Source organism: Chionomys nivalis, chromosome 23 (assembly GCF_950005125.1).
Source record: "Chionomys nivalis chromosome 23, mChiNiv1.1, whole genome shotgun sequence".
Classification (NCBI taxonomy): domain Eukaryota; kingdom Metazoa; phylum Chordata; class Mammalia; order Rodentia; family Cricetidae; genus Chionomys; species Chionomys nivalis.
In genome coordinates this window covers 1,369,988-1,386,756 of record NC_080108.1, presented here as the reverse complement: position 1 = coordinate 1,386,756, position 16,769 = coordinate 1,369,988, and the positions used below count along the sequence as shown (strand labels likewise).

At 43.8% G+C, this 16,769-nt stretch overlaps 1 protein-coding gene across 1 annotated transcript in view; it reads right to left on the bottom strand.

The window, feature by feature from the left end:
- The window catches only part of Uvrag (UV radiation resistance associated), a 210,849-nt gene that overhangs the window by 78,632 nt on the left and 115,448 nt on the right, over nt 1–16,769 (bottom strand). Inside the window, exons 10-12 of the mRNA XM_057756560.1 lie at nt 16,487–16,574; nt 15,406–15,466; nt 9,187–9,352 (exon numbers count right to left, since the gene is read on the bottom strand). Of these exons, the coding sequence (XP_057612543.1) occupies nt 9,187–9,352; nt 15,406–15,466; nt 16,487–16,574 (315 nt within the window). The remainder of the gene's footprint in view (nt 1–9,186; nt 9,353–15,405; nt 15,467–16,486; nt 16,575–16,769) is intronic.

The following is a 16,769-nucleotide window of genomic DNA, read 5'->3' as shown; positions in this document are numbered from 1 at the left end:
GCACAGCCACAGTGTGAGCAAGGCACCTCTCCAGAGCCATGCTTCTAACTGGCCAGAGAGGGAGCGTGGGTTTCCCTCCCCCACAGTGTATGAAGGACTGTGAGCTCCACTATCTCACACGCCACAGCGCGCAGAGGCAGGCAATCCGAAAGGGCAGCAGCGGAGAATCCGAGGCCTCCGGTACATTAACTATAATATGTACAATGAGTCATCCAATTCCTATTTTCCATCTCCCATGAAGGCCTGATTTCAGTTAATACCTTGGGGAAAGGTTCATATCAAGCTGACAGATAGGCAGGAAGTAAGCTGTGTCTAACCTGCTTTCTCAGTGCCTGGGATAGAGTAACCATTAGCTAACAGGTTGATTCAATCAGCGTGCATAGTCAATAAATTTATTTCTGCATCTATGAGGCTCCAAAAATGACTTGAAGGATTTTCTAAAACATCATAAAATCACCCTGAATGTTTAATAGATTACAAAAACCTAAACATCAACTCTAAAATGCACCATTAACTGAGGTAGTACTAAGTAGATACATAACCCAACATTCTACAAATTATAAGATGCAATTTACCTTTAGTGACATTAAAATGCCAAAAATGTATACATTTAGTCAACAATAACACAATGGGTTCCAGAAAAGGCAAAGCAGTAGATAACAAAGTACATTCACGAAAATGCAATGGCTGTGGCTCTCCTGGCAACACAATCGACTGAAGTCTGGTGGCCACCAGAGAACTGTTAAGTTGACCATATGCTCAGCTGTCCCTTCACAAATTAAAGCACACAGCGGAACGTCCTCAAGGGGCTCACAGAGATGCTCTTTGCAGCACCCCAGGTAAGACAGGACAGGAGGATGCGAAAAATAGACAGGATAAACAACTACTTGGAAATATTCCAAAAATTAGGAAAAGAAATTTTTATTAAGAGACCACTCAAAATAAATAAGGCACAAATGCACAAACAGTAAATCCCAGGAAATAAGTATTCACCAAAAAAGTACATAGCTTATCTAAAGAAAGAATACTGAACATTCCTCTAAGAGCCCTTCTTCAAGCTTCCAAAATGATTCACCCATATAATTCACGTTAAGTCAGATTATTATATAGCAATTTGATAAAATCTGGAGGGACATCTACTTTCAATAATATAGATACAATAATATAGATACAAGAGGGCAGAGGGAGCCGTGCTTGGTGAGATGAGGGACCTTATTGGCAGGCAAAGATGCCCACTGTTAAGTCCAGGAACTGGAAGTTGATACCCAGGGCCCTTATGGAAAGAACCGACTCCCAAATTGTTATCTGACCTTCACGTGAACATCATGGAACACAGGCACACATGTAGGTGTAATACACACACATGCATGTACACGATGCAATAAATAAATGTAAGCAGAAAAAAAGAGACTTTTAAGGTACTCTTTTTCAAGTACATATCTGGTCATGGTCATCTCTCTTGCTTAATATACAACAGAGATCCCTTCATTCCTTGTAAGTGATGCTTTTCATCACTACATTAGATGATGTCAGAGAAAACAGTGGAGGGGATTACTTGAAGGGCCTGACTCTTTAAAAAAGAAAAAAAATCACTAAAAAATTAAGCAAAAATATCAAAACTCTGGAAAATAGTCTGGTTTCCACCAGCCAAATGAACACTGCCATCAGGCAGGAAGAGGGGAGTGGGAAGGAAGTAAAGCCAATTTTACCCTACAAAAACTGGCTTATCCCGACTTGCCTAAGGGCTGCCAGTAGGACTCAGAACTCAGTGCTTAGAAGCAGCAAAGTCATCAAATCAGTTGAAAGGCAAACAACGTGTGCACAACCACTGGAGAAAAACCCAGGGCAGCGTCTCAGTGTGCCGAGGACTAACGTACAGGCAACTGCTGTAACTTGTGAGGACATGAAGTTTTCCTATATCCCAGGATAGCCAAGGATGACCCTGAACTGCTGACATTCTTACCTGTACCTTCTTGAGTGAGGGTCTTACAACAGCAACAACAACGAATCCCAACTCTACCAGGGCCAAACTAGCAAAGAAGCTCAGTGAGTAAGGGCGCCTGCTGCCTGCTCATGGCCTGATAAGCTGAGATTGATCCCTGGGATATCCCTCCCTCCCCCACTCCACTGCTGTCAAGGTAGAAGAAAAGAATTGACATAAAAATTGCCCTTTGTGGCTGAAGAGATGGCTACATGGTTAAGAACTCCGACTTCTATTCCAGAGGACCCGAGTTCAACCCTCATCACCCACAAGACAGCTCACAACTGTCTGTAACTCCAGTCCCAGTGGACTCTGGCACCCTCTTTTGGCCCTCTCAGGTACTAAATATGCATGGTTCCCAGCCATCAATCCAGGCACACCCATACACATGAAATAAAAAAATTTAAGAAATTGTCCTTTGACTTTGACGTGCAAACCATGGCACACAAAATAAATATAATTTAAAAATGTTTTTTAAAAGTGGAAAAGATAGTCCAGGCAGATGATAATTAAAAGAGAAGTAGGAGTTACCAAATTAAAAGCATAAAAAGTAGTTGTTGAGTAAAAAAAGTTGTAAGTGGGCAGATGGGTCATTATATACATCATATATATACAGTCAGTCCATATACATCATATATACAGCCAGTCCATAAATGGTCGATGACATCTAGACACATATACAGTGTACTACAGCAATGCAAACTGCAAGAAGCTAATACAGACAGAATGGAGAAAAGATGAAGCCGTTCTTTCTCCAAAGGGTTGAATGCTCAGACTAAATCTGCAGTAATGTGCAGGACATCCAGGTAGAATGTGAATAAACACACAGGAGCCTTGACGGCACTACAAGCAACCAGACTCAACAGACAATGCAGTGTGCGTACACACAAACACAAACACACATACATGCACACAGACACACACACATGCCTTAAAGATAAGGCATTTCAAAGCATGTTCTTCTTTAGTATATGTGAAACACTCCAAGATAAGTCACAAAATAACTGGTCACCATATAGTCACCATAAGTCACAAAATAACTGGTCACCATGGGATAAAAGTTGTAGAAGGAAAATAAAAAAAATCGAAAATAAGTACATAAAATCAAATAGCATTTCCTTAACTTATGAGTTAATGAAAAAAAAAATCACAAGAGAAATCAGAAAACACGCTGAGACGACACAAAACACAGCATACAAAATAAATGTAGAAATTAATAAATGCCAACACTGTTATTAAAATATCAATATAATTTTACATTAAGTAAACTAAAAAAAGAAGACAACAATAAACCACCCAGTGTTATAGAATATTATTTTAAGATGTGTTCTATTTGCTTATGCAGTGGAAATTTGTTTAATTATGCAAAGATGTGTTGCATTCCTTTATGTTGTATTTGTTTAACTCTGTGAAGCTGTGTTACTTTGCCAGTCTAAACACCTGGTTGGTCTAATAAAGAGATGAACAGCCAATAGCAAGGCAGGAGCAAGGATAGGTGGGGCTGGAAGATAGATAAATAGGAGGAAATCTGGGAGGACAGATCTAGGAGCAGGAGAAGGAGGAGTCCAGGGGCCACAGAGTAGGAAGCTGAGAAAGCTATATAGGATAGAGATAAAAGCAGAGAGGCAAAAATAGATGGGATAATTTAAGAAAACAAGACAAGCTAAGGCTGGGCATTTTTAAGTAATAATAAGTCTCCATGTATATGGGAGCTGGGTGGCGGGCCCCCCCAAAAAAGCCAAAGAATAAAAACAAAAACAAACATAATGAAGGACATTATAAAGAGTTCAGATTATAGAGTATACAAACCAATCAAATGAAGCATATTTGATAGATAGTTCTCTAAAAAGACGACAAAACCTTTAAACTATGATAAATCAGATATAAAACTAGAGGCAACAACACAGACCTCACAGAAGTAAAATGATGACAAAAACAGTATAAGCAGCCAACTGCACCAAAACATCAGACTGACAGCCGGGATGATGTGGGTACAGCCTAGACACACAGCCAACTGTACCAAGAATTCAGACGGACAGCGGGAAGATGCGGTTACAGGCTAGACACACAGCCAACTGCACCAAGAATTCAGACGGAGAGCCGGGATGATGTGGGTACAGCCTAGACACACAGCCAACTGCACCAAGGAACCAGGCAGACAGCCGGGATGATGTGGGTACAGCTTAGACACACAGCTGAGTCACAGAATAACTGCAGAGAACTGGAACAGGTGCACAATAAGAAACTTCTCAGTGACTTAGAAACCTCTTTTAAATAAAAGCTCAAGACCAGACAGCTTCACTGGTGAATTCAAACAAATATTTAAGACAGGATTAACAGAAACCTTCAAACTTTCCAAAAGTTTGAGTGGGGATCAATTCCTTCCTCATTTTAGGTCAGGTTACTCTGATTCAAAAGCCAGATGCACATTAACAAACAGAAAAGGAGAGGCTCACAAGTGCAGGTGTAAAAACTGCGCACAGAGTTCAGCGAGCTGAATCTAAGAGCATGTTCAAAGGGATTCTCGCGGGAACGCAGCCGGTGCCATGCAGCCCGAGTGTTGCACAGCGCACTAAGAGCAGAAGCCACGCAGCCCCTTGGCTGTCCCTTCTCGGCAGAACTTCCTGGGCATGGCTGGGGACACTCCTGAAGAAGCACGGGGCTCCTAGGCTGGAGACAGATGCCTTTCCCGCTGTCTCTCATTGCTCTGTTGAAGCTCTCGCAGGAACAATTAGGTAAGAAGAACAAGACAAAACAAAAAGCATCCAAGTTGGAAGGAATTCAGACTTTTTCTGTTCACAGACACGGACCGATATATAGAGAACTGAAACAATCTGCGAGAGAAATGAGGAAAACAATATAATATACCGAAATATATTTAGCCAAGGGCATGCAAGACTTGTGTATTGAAAACTATAGAACACTGCCAAGAGGAACTGAAAAGGACCTGGGTAAAGGCAAGCTCTTACTATTATTAATTGCCAATAAGATGTCAATACTTATCAATAACATGCCATCCTGCTCTGACCCATGGATTCTATACAATCCCCTTCCAAATCAAAGCGGCTTCTTTCTTTGGGGTTGGCAAGCCAGACTCTCCCATTCCTGGGGAATTGCAAAGGGCTTCAAATAGCCAAAACAGTATTGCAACGGAAAACATTTGGAGTTCTTTCCCCTCAAAACTGCAAACATTATTATGGTCCCGGCATAAACACAGATGTGTAGACAACTGGAATAGAAATAAGGGTCTAGAAATAATCCATGGCCAGTTGATTGTTTTTGCAATAAGGATGCCAAGGCCATTCAAGGGAGAAAGAACAGCTTTTCAACACACTATAAATTAAAAAAAAAATACTACAAAATGGAAGAAACAGTTACCTATAAAAATTAAAATTACAATACTAGTATAGAAAAAGAGAGGATAAATCTTTATGACCTTGGACCAAATGATGGGTTTCAGATTTGACCCGAAAAGCTGAAACAACAGAAAAACTGAACTTTATCAGGGCTAAAAGCCTTCTGTGCACCAAGGGAACTAAGAGGGCTGAGAAGCAATGGTTTTAATTGCTTCCTCTTTGCTCATTGATGGAAATTCTCACCCTAGCACTGTAGCGATGGTTAAATATGCAATATCTCATCCCGGACTGATGGGCCTAAGAACAGGTTATCAGACACGTGTGCTCACACCACCAAGGAAGAGGACACTGCACACCATGGCTAAGGGTTGCATTCAGGAAAAAAAAAAGTGAACAGTCAGAACGTTGAGGTGTGACTATGCCAGAAATGTAACCCCAATTCAACAGTGTTGGGAGGTGGAGCCTCTTCTTAAAGGGTGGTGGGGTCAGAAGGACTCTGTTGTCATGAATAGAGTAAAGCTATGGGCCTCGACAGGAGGAATCTGGTTTCTTTACATGGCTTCCATCCCTCCCCCTACACGTGAACATGACTTGCTCCTGTCTGGAGGGTGCAGCAAGAGGGACAGGCTTAGCCTCAGGGACAGAGACCATGTCAGGACCCTGAGCCTGAGCTTCCCGGCCTTCGGAGGCACAAGATGTTGGGAGCAGTGAGACCCCAGATCCTGAATTTCTTGTAATCCCCTGATCTGAGTGCCTACAGCTGCTCTGAGCACGAGACCTTCAGGAGTTCCTGATGGCAGGAGAGTGGTTTCTGGTGGGTTTGGCTGGGCCGTGGCTATCTCTATATAATCTGCCCCTGAACACAATAAAGGGGGCATTCTTGGGGAATTCAAGGATGACCCGTGTCGCTGTCTCTTTGTCTGTGTGTGTCTGTGTATTTTAACCTCCAGCCCCCTTGCCCGAAGCTCGCGAACTGGGTGCCAGCGCACAGAGCGCAGACACGGGGCGCGGTGCGTGGCAACGAGACACAAATATCTTGTTTATAAATCTCCCAGTACGTGTGCATGCCTGCACACAAGTGCACACACACACTGCTATAATAGCACAAACAGATTAGACATGGGTCTGTTTAGGCACACAAACACACCGAAGACGGAGGTGAACCCTGGCTGCTAAGTAGGATGTACACAAAGCTTTGCGACTTGAACAACAAAAACAACAACCTAATGAGAAAATGGGCAAAAGATAAGGAGATAAACACATGGTCACTGAGCGTAAGAAAAGACAATGAAAACCACGAGGGTGCTCTTCCCGTCTGGAAACACAGAATGGCGCAGCTGCCACGGACAACCCTTTGGCGTTCCTCTCAGAGATAAACAGGCTTCAGCTCTGAGTAGATATCCACGGCGACACTATTCACAGAGCCACGGGTAGAAATAACCCAGATGTCCATCAAGAGGTGAATGAAGAAACAAGATGTTCTATACACACTTGACAGAAAATTATTGGATCATAAAATGGATGAAGTACGACTGAGCTTCAGCATGGACACATATTGAAGACATTATGCTAACTGAAAGAAGCCAGGAAGAAAAAGGTCACATGCTGTATGGTCCACTTCTATAAAATATCCAGAACAGGAGAATCCACAGCGACAGGAACAGACTGACGGCTGCCAGGGACTGAGGACAGCCAGGGGTTAGGCGAAACTGTTTAATGGGCACAGGATTTTATTTGGGGTTTCAGAAGTATAGAGGTGCTAGGTGTACAATGGTGAAAATGTACTAAAATTACATTGAACACTTAAAATTTTAGATTTTTGTGTTACGTGAATTGCAAATTGATTTTTAAAAAATATCTAAGAAAGGAAAACAATGCCCTGCTCCCTTTGTCAAATGTATACATTGCAGGCTCTCACTCGGTTCTCATGCTTTATAAACGCAAAGCATACTTGGGCTCAAGTCAATCACAACATACTTAGTCAAGCGCTCCTTAGCTGAGAGCCATTGTTCTTCCAGACATACAATCATCCCTTACTATCTGAGGGAGACTGCTGCCCACCCCTTCATGGTTGCCAGAACCCGTGAGTCTCGAGTCCCTTATGTAAACGGCATGGCATGTGCATACAGCCTACGCATACTCTCTGTATGACTTAAAGTATTTCTTTTTTTTTAAATGTTTATTTATTTATTTTGTATACAATATTCTGTCTGTGTGTATACCTCATTACAGATGGTTGTGAGCCACCATGTGGTTGCTGGGAATTGAACTCAGGACCTTTGGAAGAGCAGGCAATGCTCTTAACCACTGAGCCATCTCTCCAACCCCTTAAAGTATTTCTAAGTTGCTTCTAAGCCCTACTATATGACGACAACTGCGTGCCCTCGTAACTGCCCTGCTGCACAAAAGAACAGAATGGGTACTCAACACCTGCAAACAAACAGTCAGAGCAACACTGTTGGCGTCTAACAGCTGTTATGCTGGGGCTGGCGAGATGGCTTAGCAGTTGGGGGCACACGCTGCTCTAGCCCATGGGTGGGGAACTCACATGTACGGATGGAATGCACAGATGCCAAGGGCTGGCCGCACCGCTAAGCAATCCCCCGTCGGTGCCCTCTCAGCACAGCCGGCTTTACCTCCGAAGACAGTGACGTTAAACTGCTTCCAAGAACCCCAGTATACTTAGCAAGGTCTAATTTTTCATGCCATGGAAATGAGATCTTCCCAATCTAGGACAGTGGTTCTCAATCCCATTCCACATCAGAACCACTACTCAACTGTGAGTGTGCTTCCAATAGAGTCAGGCTCTCCAGGACGGGGTTGGAAATCCAGGGGTCAAAAGCTCAGTTTTCAAGACTCTCAAATGACTTTAATGTACAGTCAGAATAGAGAATAGCTCAGCTAGAATATTTCATATCCCCATTCCCTGTCTGGTCACTGGTGCCTTAACTTCCTTCTGTTCCTCCTCTCCCCTGCCCTCCCCTTTCTTGCCCTGACCCCACCTCACAGACATGGGGGCTGCTGGGATTACAGTTCACAGAGCAGATTTGTCTCTGGTGTTTTCTAAATGCCAATTATTTATGTTGGAAAGTAGTATCTTTCTAGAAATTAAGCCATTTGACTGGAATTTCTAATGTATTAGCTTAAAGTTGCCTGCAGCATCCCCTTACTCTCCAGTGCCGGTGGACACATTTGTGCTGGTCCTCCTTTGTCCATTCCCCAAACTGTGATTCCATCTCCTCTCCTCTTTCTAAATCCATCCTTCCAGGGCCCTGGGCACTGTTCTGCTGTTCGAAGACTAGGCCTTCTGCCTGCTCTGCACCCTCCCCCCCCCCCCCACCCCGCACAGCTGATGTCCACCTTCCATGTTGTTTCCTGGGCTTTTGCTAACTGGTCTTCAGCTGTTCACTTGAGACTTAGATAATTTACTTTCAAATACATTTTCTGGTGCAGGTACTTAGGATATAAATTTCCTTGAGCCCAGATATAGCTCTATTCCACCAACTTTAAAAAACAATATTCTCATTATCATTATGATTCCATTTAAATTTTATACTTTCCTTATGGTTTCTTCTTTTACCTGTAGGTTATTTAAAACTTGTTTGTAATGCTAGGGGTCAAACCAAAACCACAACACACATTAGCCAGGCACTTTCCCACTAAGTAATACTGCCTGCCACAGCTGGCTTGTTTTGGACAGTCTCGCCATGTTGCGAGGTGTGCTTGACAAAAGTTCCAGGTCATATAGAAACTGTCCTCAATGAGAAGACACTTCTCATCCAATGTCCTCACCATTTCAACCACGTTTCCAATCAGCTTATACCCAAAACAAACAAGAAAGACACTTACTCTCGCTCCTTTTCCGTCAGCTTGTCATTGATATTATCTTTGATGGTTGATCTGGATCCCTTATGAATTATGGGATATCTGAGGGGTACTTGTAGGAAAAAGGAAATCATGGAGACCAAATGTGCTGTGTAACCAAGGGCAACGGCAATGCTTCCATCATCTTTTGCTGTAAATTAAAAAAACAGAGGCAATTAAAACAACCATTTACCTTACAAATGTAGCTCTGAGGAGATCTTATGCAAACACATGATAAATAAAACATTAGTCACTTATCTAAAATATTGAATTTATGCAAATCTAAACACATTACCAAGGCTTGAAATTTCGCCTACTAATTATTCTTAAAGCTATCTCCCAGTGTTTAGTGTGTTGAGGTCAACATGTAATACACATCTTACGCAAGAGTTCTCAGTGTGCCCGAATAGCCATTACTTTCCTTTTGTCCATTTTAAAGTGGGGAATTAATACTCGAGTCTATCACATAATGTAACACCATCAGCTCGACAGTAACAAAGACAGGGTCCAAGTGGACAACTTAGTCAAAACCACACTGGTAAAACCCGTAAGCCATAGAGGGAGAGGGAAGACTGCTTCTATGCCTCAAAAGACGCTGCTCTCCAAATATCCCAAGTCTGAAGTTGTGGCTGAGCCTGGGATGTCTTCCTGGTGGCTGAACTCTGCCTCCTGCTTTCTAGAAAGAGACTGAAACATTCCGAGGAGCAGAAGGATTGGCCTTGAGAAGAAACTCCTTTGGAGGGGAGAGGGGGTACAAGACTTACAGGGGCTCACACTCCGCAACACAGACACTACCCGTTACGGATCTAACACTCCCTTCCTATATGACAAGGTAGGAATGGAGTCGAAAATTTTAAGAAAGCAACAAAAAGCCTTTTAATGAGCCTCCCAAAGAAGTCAAATGTAAACCGCTAATGGTCAGTACCTCAGCATCTAATGCTTCTCATATTACCAAAGGACAATGGTAAGAAAAGTTACATTTGCATATTTCTGATTACATCCACATCTTTCTTAAGAGAGCAAAGACCCGATTGCGCATCACCTCCCAACAGTGGGCAAAACCAAAAGGCATCTTGAAGAGAATTGCACGACAGAAATGAAAATAAATCCAAAGGAATAGCAGACGGTAGAGTCAGGTAACACTGACCTTCCGTTCAGTCCGTCCACGCTCGGCATGGCGGCCACGATACTCCCCGCTCTCCCTATTAAACACCCTATGAAGTTTCCCGTTCCAAGCCATCGCACACCTCCAGCCTCACGGTTAAACACTGTGGTGTTGGGTTTCCAATATTGAAGCTTTACACTAAAAGGCATTTTAAAAGGACTGCGGGTGGAGCCTTACAGGGCCCAGGAGGATCTCAATGCCCTCCAAAGGAAACCCCTGCCTGGTAGGGAAGCCACCGCAGAGCCCCCAGTGGGAACATGTAAGATCATGTGGTTAATTGCGGCAATCGCAGGTCATGCAACCTCAGATGTCACATTTTGTTGCCAGTCATTTCAGCTGAAAACTGAAAGGTTTGGGGCTGGAGAGATGGCTCAGAGGTTAAGAGCATTGCCTGCTCTTCCAAAGGTCCTGAGTTCAATTCCCAGCAACCACATGGTGGCTCACAACCATCTGTAATGGAGTCTGGTGCCCTCTTCTGGCCTGCAGGCATACACACAGACAGAATATTGTATACATAATAAATAAATATTAAAAAAAAAAAAACTGAAAGGTTTAAGGTTCTCACCATTCTGAGATCTGCCAAAGCCAAACCTCTGAGGTCTGCTTTCCTGGCAGGTATTAATGATGTCCGCCACACCTAACAGAGGGGAGTATAGGTTTCCTAGGCGGCTCTGGGCAGTAGACAGGGTTGTGAATGATAGCTCTGCTGGTGCAGAGTCAGAGGGAGAGGGGCAGGTTCTGGAGCAATGGGAGGAACTGTAAGACTTAGGTATGTGAGCGGATACTAATGCAACAGGGCTCGAGGAGCTTGAGAGCAACTGAAAAACCCACAGTTCCCACATAATAGGTATTTCTGAGTTGTTTTTAAAATGTAGGACCCCATTCAAAGCCGGAGCTTTTGTGTAATTTTTATGATTAAAAAATGCACAAATATATACCAGCTACACAAACATGAATCAATTCAGTGTTCCTTTGAGCCATATGCTGAACAAACTGTTCGTGTTTCAATGCATCTGCACAGTGAGATCTCAAAGCTCTTCCCATCCTGCCTTCCCAAGCCCTGAGGCGTCTGTTAGGGAACCAAGCACCCCTTGATCCAGGAAGGACACAACAGTCAAGACTCTAATCACTGCCACGGCGTCCATGGAATCATTCCATGTTCTCAATGAGACGCTGTTTGACATATGGACTCTCCTTCCCAGGAAATCATGCCTGCATGAGGGACACAGACACAGAGGACATCTGGGTCCCATTACCACAAAAGGTTCTCGTGTTATAGATTACTTAAGAACACTCAAGCACAAACATTGGGGTTTTTTGTTTTCTGCTCCGCACGTGTCTAAGTCAATGGAACTCAGATGAACGTTCTTTCTGGACACCGTCCTCCCACTGTGCTCAGCGCTCTCTGGCATGCTCTAACCACCACTTTCCCACTCGGGGAAGCATAAATAGTGGGCCCCTTGGTGGAGTTTCGCAAACATGGCTGACCCGTGCAGTGTTAATCCCTGTCTAGCAGAGAGGCTCTAACATCGTGAGAAAATCAGCGGGAAGCCCCTTCCCTAGAACCTCTCCTAGAATGCACACTGGGTCTTTAAAGGCTTGGGAGGTCGTTATTCAAAGACCAGGGAGAAAATGACATCAGGACAGGAATAGAGGCCCTTAGGTTCAGGCAGATCAGATCGGTGCTGTCTTCAGCTTTGCCAGCAGCTGAGTCCTTAGACGGAAATTTTTAAAATTTTTTGACACTGCAATTCTCTCTCTCTCTCTCTCTCTCTCTCTCTCTCTCTCTCTCTCTCTCTCTCTCTCTCTCTCTCTAACAAACAATATGCCCAAGGCAATTCTTTGTCCCCAGAGGAGTCTCATGGAACTAAAGCAGCAATATCAAACACCACTGCACTTCTTTGCAATTTTTGAAACAAAGTCTCATGTAGTGGAAGCTAGCTTTGAACTCCTGCTCTTCCTGCCTCCGAGTGTTGGGATTACAGGTACTCGATCAATATTTGTTGATGTTACTGCATTTCCAACACCCGACCTAAATCACCCTCTTACCCTCTTTTCAACAGGGACATGAGTTGTTTCTGAAGACAGCTCATGCATTCTCTGGTTCTCTCAAGTGGTTACCTGATCCCCCACGTTGAGTCTCTAACCACTTCTTGCCTAGCCTGGTTACATATCTGATGCCCACAACAGGCCAGATCAATGACTTAATCCCCTCCATATCCCTTTGACACCTGCAATAGTAGATAACGAGGGGCATCTGTGTTGTTATACCACAGAAGTGTCCTGTAGAATGCAAACATAATACTACCGTACGTCCCTCGGGGGACACAGGGTGGACTGAAGAGGACCTTAGGCTAAAATTAAATGTTTGTTTCATCTTATCTCCCATTTCACTCTTCGGTGACTTCACTAGGGGCTACTGCGCACTTTTAAAGGACTGGAGAGTGTATTTGGCTTTGCTGAGCATTCTAAGCGTAGATAGCTGTGGAAGCCATGAGAAACACGGCACTTCAAAGAAAATCAAAATAGAACCGAGTCCCTTGCTGAGCTCCCATCAGGGAATTCCCTACTCAGCCCCGTGCAGGCCACAGCCCCTCAGAAGCCCTTGAGGCATTGGCCATATACTGGGAATGAAACAAACTGCCCCCAGCACCCTCAGGGCCCTGCTGGCCTCTCCTCCTCTCTAAGCCTCTTCCCTTGGTGCCAATAAAGACCTGATCTTCTCTCCTTCCTTCCTCTCCCATTTGCAAGAATTTCCAATTATGTTTACTGAGGACTTCCTACATGAAAAGCTCTTTCAAATATCATCTCATTCAATTGTCCCGAGGAATTGGCAATGCAAATGATCCAAGGGAGATACAAGCTCAGAGGGCACATGATTCCCTAAAATAGCAGTCTTCTCTCCATACTCCAGTGCCGAGGTTGTCAAGGGTGCCAAGGCCCTTCCAGCACGACCTCCGATCTTTGAACTTAAGCCCTCTCCAGCTATAGCCTAGTTAGTTTTCACTTTCATATTGTGTATTAAGTGTTGCTCCTTAGAGCGGTCTCCTACAAATATTTAAGGAAGCTTCCTTCCCTGTCTGACACACACTGCCTTGTTAAGTTTCTGGTTATTAATTACATCCTTATTGACTGGCTGTTTCCTTCAGCAGGCTGTAGGCTCTATGAAAGGACAGAACATGCTTGCTGTCCTTATTAATTAATGTGTATTAATGTATTCATTCCAATAATTACACCCTCAGGACTCAGCACAGTGTCTGGCATATAGGTACTTAGTAAATGTATTTTTAATTGTTATTTTATTTATGCGTATGGGTGCCCTGCCTGCATGTATCTGCTCATCATGTTCATGTCTGATGCTATGGAGCTGTTGGATCACCGTGAACTGGGGTGAGGCAGAGGGCTGTGAGCTGCCATGTTGGGAATGCAACCCGAATCTTCTGGAAGAGCAGCCAGTGCTGTTAGCTGCTAAGCCATCCCTCTAGCTCCCAGCAAATATCTTTTTAGTGAGCGGGGAAAACAGTGCACCATGAGCTTTAGGACGTCACAACTTTGCCCAGGACGAACACCAATGCACGTGTAGGAGAAACCTACCCAGATGCTCGAGGGTCCGTGTGCCTGGGGGCGCCTACCCGGATGCTGGAGGGTCAGTGTGCCTACTGGGGGACCTACCCGGATGCTGGAGGGTCAGTGTACCTGAGGAGGGGACCTACCCGGATGCTCGAGGGTCAGTGTACCTGAGGAGGGGACCTACCCGGATGCTGGAGGGTCAGTGTACCTGAGGAGGGGGACCTACCCGGATGCTCGAGGGTCAGTGTACCTGGAGGGGGACCTAACCGGATGCTCGAGGGTCAGTGTACCTGAGGAGGGGACCTACCCGGATGCTCGAGGGTCAGTGTACCTGGAGGGGGACCTACCCGGATGCTCGAGGGTCAGTGTGCCTAGGGGACCTACCCGGCAATGTCACTAACACTATCCTCAGGCTTCCTTTGCTTTCACAAGCATTAAAGATAAATCAAGACATGGTTACAGAAGGGAGCCAGAACTGGGACGGCGATTTCCCATCTCCTGGGTATCACCGTCCTGACATCAGGTCCCAGCTACCCATGTGTCCTGTGGGTGAATGGGAGACTCATTAAACCCCAGTGGAGGCTATGACCACGACAGCAATGTTCTCTAAAGGGGGTGGAAGCACCCCTGATGAGTGCTAAACACCCTCTCCCTCAGTTCCGGGATGTCCGGCTGGCCTTGGGAGCACTCTGCAAAGCTTACTGGGAGAACTGCAAGCAGCGTTTAGGCTATGGGGGGAAAGTATCAGTTTGCTAACAACGACAACGGTCTTGTGGGTTGGGGAGATGGTTCAATGGGTGAATAAGGTGTTTGCTGTGAAAACATGTGTTTGCACACTCACTGACACACACACAGTGTGCATGTATGTATGTATACATATATACATATGTGTGTGTATATGTATATATGTGTGGTATATTTTCTTTGGTGTTATTTGTACAGAAACTAGAAAACAGAAAAGATTTTAAAACATAGGAACTATTTTGAATCTGAATTCTGTAATCCCTCTAATGTAAAAATGAGAAGTGAGTATTCAACAAATTAAAGCTATGTTAACAGAAATACCACAAGATACAATTTCAAGTAGTTTTCAGAATGGAAATGGCATGATTATAAACAACAGAATGGTGCCTGCTCTGACTCTGCCCCTAGTTACACACAGATTCTCATAAAGACTAACTAGGACCAGGAAATTACTAGCCCGATATCTGAAGACCATTGAGTTTGTTTTTTTTTTTGTTTTTTTTTTTTTTTTTAATTTCAAAACAGGACTCAATAATTATTTGTTCCAGGATTAGGCTAAATATTTTGTTACATTTCCTACCGGGAACCAGATTCTATGAACTTCTAACGGGAAGAGACAGAAACTCTAAATTCCCCTTTGGACAAAGTATCCATTATCAAAATAACTCTATTCCAACACACATCACATACACCCAATCTTCAGAAGTAAAAAAGAAACAAAATACCTTGGAAGTCCTCAGAATTAGGCAACTTGACACCACATACAAAATAATCCTTATGCTCATTCTGTGAATTTAATCAAAGAACGAAATTAATTCATTGTTCTAAAAAGCAAAGAAGCCACTAAGTCAAATCTAGAGTTCAGCAGGGCCAGTGTCACCGTCTAAACGCAGAGCAGCGTGGGAACCGCTTGGACTGAGCAGGACACACGGCAACTGTCACACCACTTTCCTGCATTTCGTTACGCTTGACATTTTCATAGTAACAGCACATGTGCATACTCCAAAGAAAACGGCACGTGAAAGTAACATCATAAAATGTCTTCCTGCCAGGTATGGCGGAGCGTGTCTGTAATCCTAACGCTTGGGACAAAAAAGCAGGAAGACGCAAAGGTCATTCCTGGCTGCACAGCATGAGTGAAGAAGCCTGAATTACATGATGGCCATTTTAAAAAATAAGAAAAAGAAACATTCTCACTAACTCATATCTACTGCATAAATAATAACAAGATTTCAAATTCTATTGTTTTTTTCCAATGAAATCTAGTCTATAAAATAGATTACCATTAACAAAGACACTGTCGAATTTAGCAGACTTGGTTTTCTAAATAATAACCCTAATTAGTCTTATTTCACTACCATATTTTATATTGACTTTTGAAAATCACAGTTACCTCCGGGATACCATAACAAACACCAGTGCACATGGGTCACTTGGCAACCATGTTTCAGAGCGGAGCACACACATCAGAAGGCTCGTGGTGAAACAGTGGATAACTAGCTAAATGAAAAGGTGCTGAAGGGACCAGAAATAACTCGGCATTCTTTGTGTAGATGAAAAATCCTTTCCATCAATGTGATAAGCTGAAATATAAAACAATCGAACTATGGAATCTGAGGCCAGCTGTGTGTGTGAGAGGAAGAGAGGCCAAAGGTCAGCTCTGGGAGGTGTTCCTCAAGATGGCCGTCTGTCAACAGGACCTGGGGATAGCCAATTGGGTAGACTGGCTGGCCGTTGAGTCTTAATGTTCTCCTAAACCACGAGAGAGCACATGGAACAATAGCTTGTCAGGAATTTGGAACTTACCAGATCAATAGGGTAAATGTAAGAGAGCTCAGAGAGTAGCTGCCTGCACCGGATCGTCAGCTGAGCGTTAGTCTTCAGAAAGAGTTCTCTAGTGAGGAAAAAGGAAAAGTACATTCACTTATTTCTACCTAGTTAATACGGAGAAGATTAAATGGTCTGTTGTTGGCCAGAGGATTTCAGTAGTGGAGGCAAGAATGACAGACACCCCGAGTCCCGAGCCATTTCCAACACTGCCAACTATGTTAACTTTCTACGGCGGGCTCTGTGTGTGCCCAGCACTGTG